Genomic DNA, 18019 nt, shown 5'->3' with positions numbered 1-18019 from the left:
TTTGCCGTTCATCCTTTCGGAGGTCGATAAAATAAGTACCAGTCAATCACTGGGGTCGATGGAATTGACTTACCCAGTCCCTCGGACTTGCTGGCCTTGTGCCAAACTTTGAAACCATTAGCATGAGGTAAATATGCATATCGCAGGCTTGGCTGTGCAGTTACAAGCTCACTTTGCAAAGAGGTGGTTTCAGGTTCAGTCCCATTGTGCGGTATTTTTGCAAGGGTTTGCTACTATAGTCCCAACCAACCAATATCAGGTGAATAAATTTAGCCAACAGAATCAGTTTGAAATTTCGTCGTATCAAACTTCCTCTTGTTTTCTTTCTTTCTTTCTTTTTCCATGATTTCTCTAGTTCTACAGTCCTGATTCGTAACTTGTACTGGCCATATGTGCAGAACCAGCAGGTTGATTGGAGACACAAGGTGTGTTATTAAAACCTGCTTAGGAAATATTTCCAGTGTATGAAACTATTAGTAGCTCATAACTATATACAGTGCAAATTAAAAAATATTTACTCTCACCGGCTGAAGTACTTTTTGGTTGATCTTATTTAAACGGAAAAGTAAATTAAATGAATATATATATATATATTTAAAAAAGGAGATGTGGAACATGAGTTGTGATATATAAAAAAAGGAAATGAAGAAAATGCTGACAAAATAATTTAAGTAAGGGAGAGTGTATTTAATTAGGTGAAAGTTCTTTTTACCGGTTGCGCATTTGTTATGCTTATCAAAAGATATTTTTTTAAGAGAGATAGAGTTCCTTTCTGATAGATTTTTTTCTCTTATCTGACTTTATGTTGGGTTTGCTGTCTCTTATATGTGAAAAAAGAGGCTCCAGAGTTGTTTAAGATTTGCTTGGTTTCACGCCTAAGATTTCTTGTGGACAATGGTCAATACAATTTTGATTGGTCATTATAAAGGGGTCACCTGAATGTTTGAATGGAAGTTGGTGTTGGGGTAAGAAAATAGGCTCCAGAGATGTTAAAATTTGGCTAGTGTCATGCCTAAAATTTCTTATTGTTCATAATAAAGAGGTCACATGGGTGTGGTCATAATAGAGAGGTCACATGGGTGTGGTCATGAATAAAGAGGTCACATGGGTGTGGTCATGAATGTTTAGAATGAATGTTGATGTGGGTGGTGTATGGAGTTTTCGAAAGTAGCGTTGTTGAAAATTCTTATTGTTCAGGTTGGTCAGTAGACGTCATGTGGATATTTTAAATAGCTTTTTGTGTAGTTAAGGAGTGTATTTTCCGCTTGACTGAATTTGAGCTGGATAAGTAAGTTCGTTTAGGACAGGAAGAGCTATATGTATGTATGTGTGTGTGCGCGCGCGCGCGCGTGTGTGTGTTTATATGTATGTTGGGGCGCGCGCACGTGTATGGGTACAACGGAAAACAAAAAGCAGACAACGAAACTAAAGTGTCAAAGGGTAAAAAGTGTTATCCCCCCCTTAGGCCTTAAATCATAAGGCTGGAAAGACATCAAGTCAGCTACGAATAGGGTGGATTCATTCGACTAAAAAAGAAAAAAGAAAAACATTCCTCAAGGCAGTGCCCCAGCATAAACACTGTTTAATGACTGAAACAAGAAAAGGTAAAAGCGTGTATAAATACGTGCGTGTAGAGGCATTACCTCTCGTAGTATTCCAGTGAAAAATCTCGCAGCCGCGAACAACCAATAAAACGGCGAAAACGCAGAGATTAAGTTGAAGACCACCAGGAACAAATTACTTAATATCCTTATAGGCTTCCGTCCAAATCTTTCAATGAAATATGGTGCCAGTAGACCACTGACCACTTGGCCCAAGATATAAAATGTTTGGGTAGATTCAGCCAATCCTTCGTTGTTGCAGACCAGGTCCCACTGTGAAAGAAAATTTTATTTAGTAAGTGGTAAAAGTAGTACAAAGAGATACGTACAGACACATATATATACATATACGAGAGTGTGCTGAAAAGTCCCTGGCTTTGAGTAAAAGAAAATACAGGAGGATCAGTTAAATATGATTTTATTCAATATATTCCCCATTCAGATTTACACACTTATTGCAGCGGTTTTTCTAAACCCTGTAAAAGAACACGGAAGGTCGAGCCTCCAACCAGGACTTTCACGACACCCCAAAAGCCAGAAACTTTTCAGCATCCATTCGTATATGTTCATATGAGAGTGTGCTTGTGTGTGTGCGTGCGTGAATGCTTGTGAGTGTGTACATGCTTCTACAGTACATATACTAAAACTCGAAGAACACAAGAGATCAGCATTGGTTCCTTTGCAAAGACGACAAGCAAAATCGTGATGTGTTCCATATTTACAGGCGCAGGCGTGGCTGTGTGGTAAGAACTTTTCTTCCTATTTACATGGTTCCGGGTTCAGATCCACCGCGTGACACCTTGGGCAAGTGTCTTCTACTATAACCTCGGGTCGACCAGAAAGCCTTGTGATTGAATTTGGTATATTCCTAAGTAACTTTAAAAAGACCGGGTGGTTCTGGTTGGAATGTCTCTCATCATAGATAATTGTTCGATGAGAGTTAACCAAGAGTTAAGCAACAACAGCAACGTTTGGTTACAGACCATCTTATCTTTTTAAGGTTATCAAAGAATACTCTAACCGAGCTTGTCCTTCCTTGTAGCAGCAGCAGCAGTAGTAGTAGTAGTAGTTGATGCTTTACCTTAAGATCAGCTCTGTGAAAATTTGTGATGAATGTCGTATTAGCAGCAAAAGGCTAGCCTGCCTTATCAAGAATATATCTAGTACCCAATGTGTCCTTCTTGTTCTCAGACAATATGATGGGATTGTGCTCTATTTCTAGTTGGTCGCGTGACCAAAGAGAAACCCCGTTGATGATTCACCATTTATGCTAACGCCTGTTACTCAGAGATAATTTAAGAAATAATCTTTCTCTTGGGAAATTACAAGCTGCTACAACAATGAAGTTTGAAATATCACAAGTGTCCTTCTATTTCTATATCATATTAAAAATACAGTAATATCTTTCAAGCACAAGATCCGAATTTTGAACGCAGTGCAAAAGTTTCTACTATCATAACAAATGCTTCTTCGTGTTACCGAAAAATTTATAGAGAATGAAAAAGAGGCTTCTTCTAAGTAAACAACTCTAGACTTGTTTTTAAAAAGAAATCTATAAGTCTGTCTACGAGTGCTTGTGAAACGGCGATCGCGTCTACAAGTGATGATGTGCACGAATCTAGTGCGAGTGAAAGTGATTCAGAAAACGATTATATTAATATATTTTATGATAAAAGAACTTGAATTCTTTTTACTTTACTTAAAATATTCTTTACATTCTACTGTTTTGTCGTGTATTTACGAATAATATAAATTTTGCAGGTAAAATATTTTTCTGGCAACGAATAACAATTTGTAACATTGCTATTAGCCCGTCAAGTATGAAATTTGTAGTAAGGTATATGGTAAATTTTGACAGCTGCTCATTTTGCGCCATTATTATATTTTGACAATCTTTATTTTTTTATTAGGATGCTGATACATCTATTTCTTGATTCTAACTCATTTTGCGCTTTATAAAGTATTTAAAAATCCTTTTTGGCTATTTTTGTTTAGAGATGGATAAGTCGGAAATTTGTACAGTTTTGAAATATGAGTTCTTTCTGGGAAATACAGTATCACAGACAGCTCCGATTGTTAATTGAGTATTTCATTCTAATGTTATTACATAGCAGACAGTATCAAATTGGTTTGCAAAATTTCGTTCTGGTAACTTTGACTTCATAAATGAGCGGTTGACCAGAAATAAGAGTGGATAATGACAGACTGAAAGCTACCGGCGAGTCAGATCCATCTCAAAGTACCCGTGAATTATCGTTGTTGTTTGGTGTTAGAAAGCAAACAATACTAACTCAACTAGTTCAAATCAATAAAGTTAAAAAGTTGGATAAGTGGGTTCCACATGAACTCAATGAAAATCGGAAATAGCAATGTTTGGAAGGCTGCAATATGATATTTTGAATCGAATTGTAATGTGTTGAGAAATGGATCCAATACAGTAACTTTAAATATTCAGTACAAAGCTACCAAAACACAGTCCAAAAAGCAAAATTCATCAAAAGAAGCTGATGATATTTGCTTGATGGTCTGGCGTAGGTGTTATCCATTATGATTTCATTAAACCTAGACCAAATGATGCAGAAACATACAAAAAACATCCTATATTAGTCAACAGATCCACTCCTATTTTAGTGCAAGACAACGCCAGACACCACAACGCAAAAATGACATTGGCAAAATTACAGGAGTTGGAGTTGGAAGTTCCCTATCATCCACCATACTCACCTGATCTTGTTCCCACTGACTACCACTTTTTCCAAAATTGGGATAACTTTTTGATAGGAAAGAAATTTAATTCCGATGATGCTGTAAAACAGGCTTTCCAAGATTTTATTGACTCTAGATTCCCAGGCTGTTACAGTTCTGAGCTGGACAAGCTACTGTTGAAATAGCAAAAGTGTATTGACAATATGGGTGCATAGTTTGATGAATAAAACTATTCCTTGTATTTATAAAACATAAGCAAACATTATTTCTTTCCTACAGGTTTCATACTTGACGATCTCACAATATGGAACATTATTGCTCTGCTTTACAAGCAATCTGCGGAAACAATTTAACTCATATATCAAGGCATTACTGTTACGGTTTGTCGCTTGAACGGGTTACAAACTGTTCCTATTATATGACAGGTATGGTGTCTATTCCCTCGACGCATACAAATCGAATGAAAACCAGCCTCGGTAAAGAGTGAACTCAGAAAGCAAAAATATATGATTAATTACTGCAAACTATCTATTGTTTTGCCATTCATCACCGACACTAACATTAGTATAATAAAATAATTAATCTTTCTTGTATTAGTTGCGTAATTATAAGGCTACGAAGTAACAAAACCGTTAGCACGCTGGACAAAATGCATAGCGACATTTTGTCCATCTTTATGTTCTGAGTTTAAATTCTTCTTAGATCAACCTTGCCTTTCATCTTTCTGGGATCGATAAAATATGTATCAGTTGAGCACTGGGAGCCGATGTAATTGATTTATCCTTTCCCCTGAAATTGCTGACCTTGTGCCTATAGTAGAAATGATTTTTGGATAAATATTAAAAAAATGAATTTAAATATTTATTTTTATTTAGAAGCAACCTACCTGTGACACAATAGACTTATCAACAGGTGCAGTATAATAATAACCATTAAGGCAGTCCAGGGTTCGATTCTCTCTTGTAATTCCTCCATCAGTATTGATGATATCTATACAGCATTTATCATATGACAGATTGACTTCTTCACTGATGGATATGTTGTATTGGCTGAGTTGAAACTCTGTCAGATTCTTACATCTGTATTCAGGAATGGTGGCTGCAATATAGAACTAATATTCATTTATGTAGAATCGGTTTGTACGACGGAATGCTGAAGAGTGTTTGGCTTTGGGTAAAAGAAAATGCAGGAGGATCAGTTAATTATGGTTTTATTGAACATATTCCTCTCTCAGATTCATACAATTATTGCAGGGATCCTTCAGTTTTTCTAAGCCCTGTAAAAGAACTCGGAAGATTGAGCCTTCAGCCAGGCCTTTCGCAACACCATTAAAGCCAGGAACTTTTCATTTATAGACCCTTTCTAATTGGCGGACAATTTTAAGATTTCAGACAAAATAATTCTACATGGAAAATGACTACATTTACTGTAATATTGTTGTTGTTATTGATCGGGATGCTGCAGCACTAGCAACAGCAGTAGTAGCAGCAGCAGTTGCATCAGCAGCAGTATTAGTGGTAGTAGTTGTCTTCTTCTTCTTCTTCCAATCAGGACTCCAATTAGCCACAAAGGATAATCTCTAATTCGAGCCTACTCTAAGCTACTAAGAATGCATGTGGCAACTTGAAGATCCACCCACCACACGCGATAGACTGGCGGTTGCACGGGCGCGAAAACTACGTTGCTATCCTGATTCCGTAAACGGTGGCTTTTAACGGGTGGAGAGCTGAACCATCCTGGAGTACAAAGGATTCGTAATCTAGACTAGGGTCTGAAAGTTTACCACACCATAGTGGGTTACCCCATGGTTCCTCTGCTTTGTGGCAGAAGTAGGAAGAAAGAGTGAGAAAGCTGTGGTGATGTGTAGAACGGGGTTCACCACCCCTCCCCGCCGGATTCTCGTGGAGCTTAGTTGTTTTTGCTCAATAAATACTCACAATACCCGGTCTGGGAATCGAAACCGCGTTCTTACGACCGCGAGTCCGCTGCTCTAACCACTGGGCCATTGCGCCTCCACTTTTGTTGCTGCAATTATCTTCATTGCTATTGTTATTGTTTCTGTTCTTGGTGTTCTAATTGCTGCTGCTGAGGTTATAGTTGTTGTTGCTGATATTGCTACTGTTATTTCAATTGTTGTACTAGAATATAGCTTTAAACAAGATACTGCAGCCACTGCTGTTGTAGTTGCTGTTATTGCTTTGGTGAACAAACTATTTATAAAGACTCGTTTGTTTATAATGTTACACACAAAAACACACATCCACACGCACACGCGCAATCACAGACATAGGCCTCTCTCTCTCTCTCTTTTCCTTTTTTACTTGTTTCAGTCATGTGACTGTGGCCATGCTGGAGCACCGCCTTTAGTCAAGCAAATCGACCCGGGACTTATTCTTTGTAAGCCCAATACTTATTCTATTGATCTCTTTTTGCCGAACCGCTAGGTGACGGGGACGTAAACACACCAGCATCGGTTGTCATGCAATGCTAGGGGGACAAACACAGACACACAAACACATACATATATATATACATATATACGACAGGCTTCTTTCAGTTTCCGTCTATCAAATCCACTCCAAAGGCATTGGTCGGCCCGGGGCTATAGCAGAAGACACTTGCCCAAGATGCCACGCAGTGGGACTGAACCCGGAACCATGTGGTTGGTTAGCAAGCTACTTACCACACAGCCACTCCTGCGCCTATCATACATATATGCATATATACACCATAAATACATACATGCATAAGTACATACATGCATACATACATACATACATGTGACTGTGTGGTAAGAAGCTTGCTTCCCAACCACATGCTTCCGGGTTCAGTCCCATTGCTTCACGGAACTGCAAAGGAAGATTAGATTTAATTTGCTTTCCATAGGAATAACAAACCAAACAGTTTTCCTAGTAACAGTCAAATTGTAAGTGGTACTATCTTTAAAGAATGGTGAAACACCTCTAGAGTGAAAAATGGGCTTAAATAAGGCTTGCCTCCCTTACTCCGTAAAGGAATTTTATATGTTTTGCGTTGTTTTCAATATCAGAATTAAAATCACTCTTCTTATTACAACTAGATTTCTTGTCTTGAATAGTAGATAAAGGATGAGATTGAGCAGAATCAATGTATGTAACTTTTTCTTTATACCCTGCTTTAACTAAGACAGAGTTATAAAATTCCGCCTTATCGTTAAAAATGTCAACATTGGTGGATAGTTTAGACAATCTAACTGAAATGTTTTTAACTAAATTCTTAGTAATTGCCCTAGCGTGATTACTGGAAGGACTAATATACTTGAGATTGGTGGAAGATTTGTGGTATTGGAAGTGTGAGATATTTTGCAAATTAAGAGTAATATCTAAGAAGTTAGCTTTAGTTATCTCATCGTCAAAAACGATGTGGAAGCCCATTCTACGAAAAAACCTAACTAATCTATTCTTAACCTTCTGTATTTTTTGACTGGAAATGTTTTGGTGGTAAAGCAAACAATCATCACGATATAGACCTCTAAAGATGTGTGGGAACTGGTCAACCATTTCATGAAGTATATATATGTCGACTAAATCTGCAATTTGAGCGGAATCTGAACTTCCCATTAGGACATCGAACGCATTGGGAGTATCCTTCCGGACCCATAACTTGTTATCGAACTTAATGATTGATTTTCAAACAGCCAGTACCACATTAATTTCCTCTCTAGAGAGACCTGCTTTATTGTGTGCATGCTAGAGTGCCTTATTGAGTATAATAGGGTTGATTGATGAATAAAAGCTAGATATATTAAACTGAATAAATTTAGTGTTAACCTTATTAGTAATAGAAGAGTCAAATGAGGGAGTCATAAGTCTTAGTGGAAGGGTGTTTATGTATATTAAGTGATAATTTGTGGAAACGTGCATTTCAAAATGGACGATGGGTCATTGACTAGCCTCGACCCAATTATCGCACAATTAATGTATACACACAAAAACATATACTGTTATTGTCACAAATATTGTCACGATTTGTCTCATATATATATGTGTGTGTGTGTGCTCGTGCGTGCATTTGTGTGTAAGTGTGTGAGTGTATAAATACACACACATATATACACTCTCACAAAGACACACACATACACAATCATAAATAAATACACACATTATGGTTGTCTACTCCTTATAGTCAATTTAACTTTGTAAAATATCATTTTACAATTTGGTTTAACCAAACTGTAAAATTAAATTCATTAGAACTACCAGTGAAGATTTTATTCTCCTTTTTCAAATATACCTAACTATACCAATGATTTTACACATTCTGTGTGTGTGTATATATATATAGTGTGTGTGTGTGTATATATATATATATATATACATATATATATATATATATATACATATATATATATATACATATATATATATATACATATATATATATATATATATATATATATACATATATATACATATATATATATATATATACATATATATACATATATATATATAATATATATACATATATATACATATATATATATATATATATATAACATATATATACATATATATATAATATATATATATATACATATATATACATATATATATATATATATATACATATATATACAATATATATATATATATATATACATATATATACATTTGAATTTGAAAACACTGAAAATGGGAGCATACCCTTTCGGCTTGTTATCGCTTCTGAAGATCTGTTCCAAACTAACAGTGCCAACAAACTCAAATATGCAAGAGAAAAATTTCTGCTCTCCCCTTTCCACCAGCGTGGGTTAAAATCAGCAAACACTATGCTTTTTTCGGTAAAATCCGAGACAATTAAGTAGAGAGAGATGAATTATAATTTCAACAATTGAGGGTAAAATTAATTAATTAATTGATCAATTTCACCAAGTATTCAGTATGCAAAGGGACCATTTAAGGCAAATTCAAATTATTACATTATATAAAAGGGCTTAGTAAAATAAATTACTTTGCCGCATACTGAACTCGTTAGAAATAGCTGCTAAAAAAACTATTTCTAACACTTAAAGAAAACCTCTCTCATATAGTGTTTGCTCAATTCAACTCAAGAAAGTATGAGGGTAGAGACATTAAAAAATCAAATGCAAAGATTATTTGAGTACGTACGTTTCAAGATTAGCCAAAATCGACCCTTCTCTCATCAGCTCAGAATGCCCTTGTTTGAATTTGAAAACACTGAAAATGGAGCATACCCTTTCGGCTGTTATCGCTTCTGAAGATCTGTTCCAAACTAACAGTGCCAACAAACTCAAATATGCAAGAGAAAAATTTCTGCTCTCCCCTTTCCACCAGCGTGGGTTAAAATCAGCAAACACTATGCTTTTTTCGGTAAAATCCGAGACAATTAAGTAGAGAGAGATGAATTATAATTTCAACAATTGAGGGTAAAATTAATTAATTAATTGATCAATTTCACACCAAGTATTCAGTATGCAAAGGGACCATTTAAGGCAAATTCAAATTATTACATTATATAAAAGGGCTTAGTAAATAAATTACTTTGCCGCATACTGAACTCGTTAGAAATAGCAGCTAAAAAAACTATTTCTAACACTTAAAGAATGTCTCTACCCTCATACTTTCTTGAGTTGAATTGAGCAAACACTATATGAGAGAGGTTTTCTTTAGTGTTAGAAATAGTTTTTTTAGCTGCTATTTCTAACGAGTTCAGTATGCGGCAAAGTAATTTATTTTACTAGCCCTTTTATATAATGTAATAATTTGAATTTGCCTTAAATGGTCCCTTTGCATACTGAATACTTGGTGAAATTGATCAATTAATTAATTAATTTTACCCTCAATTGTTGAAATTATAATTCATCTCTCTCTACTTATTGTCTCGGATTTTACCGAAAAAAGCATAGTGTTTGCTGATTTTAACCCACGCTGGTGGAAAGGGGAGAGCAGAAATTTTTCTCTTGCATATTTGAGTTTGTTGGCACTGTTAGTTTGGAACAGATCTCAGAAGCGATAACAAGCCGAAAGGGTATGCTCCCATTTTCAGTGTTTTCAAATTCAAACAAGGGCATTCTGAGCTGATGAGAGAAGGGTCGATTTTGGCTAATCTTGAAACGTACGTACTCAAATAACCTTTGCATTTGATTTTTTAATGTCTCTACCCTCATACTTTCTTGAGTTGAATTGAGCAAACACTATATGAGAGAGGTTTTCTTTAAGTGTTAGAAATAGTTTTTTTAGCAGCTATTTCTAACGAGTTCAGTATGCGGCAAAGTAATTATTTTACTAAGCCCTTTTATATAATGTAATAATTTGAATTTGCCTTAAATGGTCCCTTGCATACTGAATACTTGGTGAAATTGATCAATTAATTAATTAATTTTACCCTCAATTGTTGAAATTATAATTCATCTCTCTCTACTTAATTGTCTCGGATTTTACCGAAAAAAGCATAGTGTTTGCTGATTTTAACCCACGCTGGTGGAAAGGGGAGAGCAGAAATTTTTCTCTGCATATTTGAGTTTGTTGGCACTGTTAGTTTGGAACAGATCTTCAGAAGCGATAACAAGCCGAAAGGGTATGCTCCCATTTTCAGTGTTTTCAAATTCAAACAAGGGCATTCTGAGCTGATGAGAGAAGGTCGATTTTGGCTAATCTTGAAACGTACGTACTCAAATAACCTTTGCATTTGATTTTTTAATGTCTCTACCCTCATACTTTCTTGAGTTGAATTGAGCAAACACTATATGAGAGAGGTTTTCTTTAAGTGTTAGAAATAGTTTTTTTAGCTGCTATTTCTAACGAGTTCAGTATGCGGCAAAGTAATTTATTTTACTAAGCCCTTTTATATAATGTAATAATTTGAATTTGCCTTAAATGGTCCCTTTGCATACTGAATACTTGGTGAAATTGATCAATTAATTAATTAATTTTACCCTCAATTGTTGAAATTATATATATATATATATATATATATATCACGTGACCGACCAGGCCATCAGATGTTACTACACATCGCTGGTCACAATGCGCTTCGCATTGTTTTAGCCTTTAATGACGCCACCCCGCTGGCTAAGCGAGCAGGCCAACAGAAGAAAGGGTGAGAGAAAGTTGTGGCGAAAGAATACAGCAGGGATTACCACTACATCCTACCGGAGCCTCGTGGAGCTTTCAGGTGTTTTCGCTCAATAAACACTCTGGTCTGGGAATCGAAACCGCGATCCTCCGACCACGAGTTCGCTGCCCTAACCACGAGGCAATTGCGCCTCCACATACACACACATACATACATACATATATATATATATACGGAATAGAAGTGCTAAGCAGTGATATTTGAAAAAATGGATGTAGCTAAAAATATTAACCTGATTTGGGTAACGCATATCTACTCCGTGTATAAAAAATCTTTATGCTTGTGTGTTTGTATACATATATACATACATATGAATAAATAGGCAGAGAGAGAGAGAGAGAGAGAGAGAGAGAGAGAGAGAGAGAGAGAGAGGGAGAGAGATTAATAAATAGACAGATAGATATGTATGTATGCATACACGTATGATCTTACCTATGAATATGTAGAAAAAGCTGTTGGCTGAAGCAGTAAGTGCCGAGGCGCAGAGAATGAGGTATTGAGTAGTATGAAAGTATTTTGAGTTTCCCAGAGCTCTCAGAATTCCATCGACATCAATTTCCGAAGACTGCATAGTGGTTTTCTTTATCCGATTTGCTTCTTTAATTTTTCAAAAAACTTTTATTTCTTAATTAGCATTATGGATCAAATGAAAGATCTTACTATTTAGATGGGACTATAAAATTTATCATTATTTATGAAATATTTAACTTTTAATCGCTTTTAAATGATGCTGCATCTCTAAACAAAATAATAAAGCAAATATATTAACAACAAAAATTACCACACTTGGTAAATTGCAAAGAATTTCTAGAAATGATTCCTCAGAAAGTCTTTTAATTTTGTAAAGGACTGGCTTCCTGTTATTAGTTTCCAAGTTTATATTATTGTAAAATATTACATGTGTAGAGGTGAATGAGAGATTCGTAAGTTTTAGTGCGACGGTGTTTATGTATATAAAGTGATAATTTGTGGAAATGTACATTTTAAAATAGATGTCGGGTCATTGACTGGCCTTGACCCTTAAAGCTGTCATTATCGTCACCATCGTAGTCATCAGTGTCATCATCGTGGTTGTAGCTGGAGGTGGTAGTGGTCGTGATGGTCGTCGTGATTGTGATTGTCGTAGTGGTGGTCGTAGTAGTGATGCTGCTGCTACTGCTGTTAGTACCACGCAACTTCTGATATGGTAATATTATATTTCCCGGTATTTGGGTACCACTGAGTATATCTGAAAACAAGTGCGTGTGTGTGTGTGTTTCCTTTATGTTGTTAATGTTTCTTCTCACGTTATGAATTCAGTTTGTTCTTACTGTTGTTGCCGTAGAGGCGCAATGGACAGTGATTAGGGCAGCGGACTCGCGGTTTCGATTCCCAGACCGGGCGTTGTGAGTGTTTATTAAGCGAAAACACCTAAAAGCTCCACGAGGCTCCGGCAGGGGATGGTGGTGATCCCTGCTGTACTCTTTCACCACAACTTTCTCCCACTCTTACTTCCTGTTTCTGTTGTACCTGTATTTCAAAGGGCCGGCCTTGTCACTCTCTGTGTCACGCTGAATAACCCCAAGAACTACGTTAAGGGTACACGTGTCTGTGGAGTGCTCAGCCACTTAAACGTTAATTTCACGAGCAGGCTGTTCCGTTGATTCGGATCCCTCATCGTCGTAACCGACGGAGTGCTTCCATCCACTGTTGTTGCAAATGCAGATCAACAGAGAATGATGGCCATGCTTTTACACGTACACACACTCACACATACATATATGACACACACACAGAGTTTTTGAAATTTCATTGGCATCTTGCAGTTGTTTTCCAAAGAATGCTCCTCTAGAGGAACAAGTCTTCTTTTCCTATGTCAGACTTGAAATTGCACAAGATTCTTCATCCAGATTTTTTTGTTTCTTTGAGTGATGCAAGCACTTCTCTTATGGGACATTAATTTAGATACTCTAGTTGGATAAGCCTACTATTCTGAAAAACAGTTAATATAGTCAGAGTTTTTAGCGTCAAAGAAATAAAAAAGAAAACAGGATATTTCCTAAAGTAGGGCCTAAGTGGTAACAAATGAAAAACTTTATAACTCCTACACTACTAAAACTTGAAATTTGAGATATACTGTTTCTGCATTGTATTAAGTCAGCACACCAAGTTTGGTAAAAGCTCGATCGAGTAGGCATTATGAACCCCGCTAGAGTTTTGCATGATTTAGGTTAAAAGTGGTGTTAAATTTCTTCAGTTGAGGGAGACGATTTTTAAAAAAAACTTAAAATAAAGGTTATTTTCCCTACTTATGTGAAATTGCTGATCGCCTTTTGATACAGGAAATTGTTTATTTCCCAAAAAATCAAAAGGTCGTAACCCTAATATATATATCACGTTAAAAGCACCAACCGATCATGGCCGATGCGAGACTCCCCTGGCACCTGTGCCAGTGGCACGTAAAAAGCACCTACTACACACGTGGAGTAGTTGGCGTTAGGAAGGGCATTCAGCTGTAGAAACACTGCCAGATCAGACTGGAGCCTGGTGCAGCCCCTGACTTCCCAGACCCCGGTCAAACCGTCCAACCCGTGCTAGCGCGGAAAACGGACGTTAAACGATGATGATGATGATATACATATATATATACACACACATATACATACATACATACATACATATATATTTATATATATATACTGTTGCGCCTGGGGAGAGTCATTTTCTTTTTGTGCCTTATTATGTAACACATTCACCGGTAAAATTTCCACTTTTTTTATTATTTTATTGTCCTAAAATTTCCGTTGCGTCTTGCAACTTTTCTATAGTTTTGACTCTCAAAACTATTGAAAAGGTTGCAAGACGAAACGGAAATTTTAGGACAAAAAAAATAAGAAAAAAGTGGAAATTTTACCGGTGAATGTGTTACATAATAAGGCACGCAAAAAAAAAATGACTCTCCCTAGACACAACAAATTATGCTTTAACACATGAACTCATATAAAGAATCTTGCAAACCAAATCCCCAAACGAAATATATATATATATGCGTGCTCTTGTTTAAGTGTTGATTTGACTGCTTTATCACCAATGCAAAATAATATCGCAAATTATTTTATTTCTGCTGTATTGAATATCATTTACACTGCACGTAGCACCACGTGATCCGAATACTGTTACTGATGCATAAGATCACGACTTATTCAAATTTATAGAAAACAATGTGAAGTATAGAACGCAAGATAAAATACTCTGTGACACAGTTAAATTCCACCTTCATAAACTTTGGCTGTCACCTTCATGGGTTAATGAATTTAAGTACAAGTCAAAATATTGAGCAAATTTAATCGACTATACTCAACTTATAAACGTTGTTGTCATGTTCCTATACTCTTTACTCTTACTTGTTTCAGTCATTTGACTGCGGCCATGCTGGAGCACCGCCTCTAATTGAGCAACTCGACCCCGGGACTTATTCTTTTGTAAGCCTACTACTTATTCAATCGGTCTCTTTTGCCGAACCACTAAGTAACGGGGACATAAACACCCCAGCATCGGTTGTCAAGCAATGCTAGGGGGACAAACACAGACACACAAACACACACACGCATATATATACATATATACGACAGGCTTCTTTCAGTTTCCGTCTACTAAATCCACTCACAAGGCTTTGGTCGGCCCGAGGCTATAGTAGAAGACACTTGCCCAAGGTGCCACGCAATGGGACTGAACCCGGAAACATGTGGTTGGTAAAAAAGCTACTTACCACACAGCCACTCCTGCGCCTATGTTGCTTTGTTTGATATTTTTTGTTGATACGTTTCTAATACATATTCTTTCGGACATTTAGAAGTTTAAAATTACAACCGCATATTGAAACAACCGAAGAGTTGCAGGCAGGAGCGATGCCAAGTTTTAAAGTTAGAGGGAGCGAGCAGATAAAAAAGGCGCCATGCCACATACTAAATAGTTTTCAACTCATATTTTATAAAAGGTACCAATTTTGAGAAATGAGCTCAAGGAGAGTGACCACATTCCCATTTACCCACACCAATGGTGGGAGCGTGTTACTTACAATACGAACATAGATAGATAGATAGATAGATAGATAGATAGATAGATAGATAGATAGATAGATAGATAGATAGATAGATAGACTCATAGATACTTACACAGAGATATATAGATATAATATATGTATGATTATACATAGGATAGGTAAATGACATTATGTGTGTGTGTGTGAGTGTGTGTGTTTGTGTGTGTGTATGTGTGTTAGTGTGTTTCTAAGATATATATATATATATATAAATTGTGTGTGTGTATGAAGTGTTGGAGAGGAGTGAGTGAGACTAACAGAGGAATGGTTGTAAGTGTGTATGTAGAAAGAAAAAGCCATGTCAAAATAATTGGATACTAATTTGAATGTGTATGGAATGGTCTATAGAGATACCAGTTAAAGTTATTGTATCAATAAATCAATTAATTAGTAAAAGTAAATGAATTGATGAATTAACTCATAAATAAATTGTAGAAAGTAATTGAGAAGAAAATATTTTATCAAAAACATTTCGCTTGAAGACTTTCATTTTCTCTTGAGAGAAAGAATTAATTTCAGTTTTTATGTACATAGATTATTTATGAACGATAGTAATTACTTGTGTTCGTTTCTACTGGTTTCAAATTTTGACACAAAGCCAGCAATTACGGGGGAGGGATTAAGATGAATTCATCGATTTCAATGCTCAACAAGTTCTTGTTTTATCAACCCAAAATGGATGAAAAGCAAAGCCAACCTAGGCGAAATTTAAACTCAGAATGTAAACCCAGACAATATGCCTCTAAGCATTTTCCCTGGCGTGCTAACAGTTCTGCTAGTTCGCCAATTTATGCGTCTTTTTATGTCAAGGCCCATAGACCTTTCTCCAAATATCACACCAACATAACAATAACATTCTAAGTTTTTAATGAATTTAATCTTGCCGGTCCCAACCGCCCCATGTCTCTACTAATTTTTATGATCATCTTATAATTACAATGCATTTTCGATTTTCTTTAGTTGATTCATCTTATGTTCCTTTCCCGTTCTGTTAACTTCTTCGATTATCCGCAGTAAGACGCAGTTTCCTGTTTCCGGTAAAAATACTCAAATAATAATTTAAGACGCTAAGCATCAGAATTCTATAATAATACAAGGAGCCCATGGAAAAGCCCAAGCCTGTGAATAAAACAATGAGTGTATAAGTGAAATTGTTTAGAATAATCACATTGAATAAGAGGCGCAGGTTATAATCAAGATCAATAAGTTGAACACATCCACCCTTATATGATACTGTCTTCATGGCCAAATGTGAAGGACAAGTTACAAGAAATGGTCGATTTCGGTTATTTCTCTCCATACAATAAGAGTTAACCAAACAAGTGAATGACTTACTCTAAGAAATGTAGAAAACGTGGTTGCTGTAGAACGGTAGTTCTTAACCATCTTTTGCCTATGTATTTCCTTTGAATATTATTTTATTTGGATTAACCCACATAGTTATTTGATGTTTATAAAATCCAATTGTATTTTTTAATTACATTTTATTAGGACTTGTATCGAAAATTGTTAAAATATTTTCTGTATTATGAACGTATAACCGATTTATTACACATAAACCTTACTGATCCGAAGCACAATTTTTCCATACCTCTGAAAAATTCCCGTGGACCCTTATTGTAGTATATTGAATACATGGACACCTAAAAATCTTATATTGACCTCACTTGAGAACCCCTGCTGTCAAGGAAATAACCATTTTGCAGAAGACTGAGCAATAATATTCCCTGTACGAATATATAGCGGCTCTTCATAATATACTGATCTTTGATATTCAATATTCCTCACTCAGCCCCCTCCTATTTATCATAGTCCTCCAGGCAATTACGGAGGAATTCAAGACAGGTTGCCCCTGGGAGCTCCTCTATGCTGACGACCTTGCTCTAATTGCTGAGTCACTATCAGAACTGGAGGAGAAGTTTCAGGTGTGGAAGGAGGGTTTAGAATCGAGGGGCCTTAGAGTCAACCTAGCTAAAACCAAAGTACTAATAAGTAGGAAGGTAGACAATCCACAAATGTCTTCAGGAAGATGGCCCTGCTCGATTTGTAGAAAAGGTGTAGGTAGAAACTCTATAAGATGTACCCAGTGTAAGCTATGGACACATAAGAGGTGCAGTAATGTCAAAGGGAGGCTAACTGGGAAGATAGTTTTTGTATGTGGCAGATGCTCAGGAGCAATAAACTCTGAAAATCTGCAGAAAACAACTTCCGTCACTTTCCAGGGGGAAAAGCTAGAAGTAGTTGATAGCTTCCGTTATCTAGGTGACCAAGTCAGTAGTGGGGGTGGGTGCGTTGAAAGTGTAACTGCTAGAGTAAGAATAGCCTGGGCAAAGTTTAGGGAGCTCTTACCTCTGCTGGTGACTAAAGGCCTCTCGCTCAGAGTAAAAGGCAGACTGTATGATGCATGTGTACGAACAGCCATGCTACATGGCAGTGAAACATAGGCCGTGACTGCTGAGGACATGCGTAAGTTCGCGAGGAATGAAGCCAGTAT

At 36.4% G+C, this 18019-nt stretch overlaps 2 protein-coding genes across 1 annotated transcript in view; both read right to left on the bottom strand.

The window, feature by feature from the left end:
- Positions 1-18019, bottom strand: part of LOC115217702 (solute carrier family 22 member 8-like) — a 122266-nt gene that overhangs the window by 68995 nt on the left and 35252 nt on the right.
- The window catches only part of LOC115217700 (solute carrier family 22 member 6-A-like), a 52023-nt gene that overhangs the window by 27153 nt on the left and 6851 nt on the right, over positions 1-18019 (bottom strand). The window contains exons 2-3 of the mRNA XM_029787455.2: positions 5194-5405; positions 1644-1874 (exon numbers count right to left, since the gene is read on the bottom strand). Coding sequence (XP_029643315.1) covers positions 1644-1874; positions 5194-5405 — 443 coding nt within the window. The remainder of the gene's footprint in view (positions 1-1643; positions 1875-5193; positions 5406-18019) is intronic.

This window comes from Octopus sinensis, linkage group LG11 (genome assembly GCF_006345805.1).
Source record: "Octopus sinensis linkage group LG11, ASM634580v1, whole genome shotgun sequence".
NCBI classification, from domain to species: domain Eukaryota; kingdom Metazoa; phylum Mollusca; class Cephalopoda; order Octopoda; family Octopodidae; genus Octopus; species Octopus sinensis.
The sequence above is the reverse complement of the archived record's forward strand: the minus strand, read 5'-3'. Positions and strand labels throughout refer to the sequence as shown.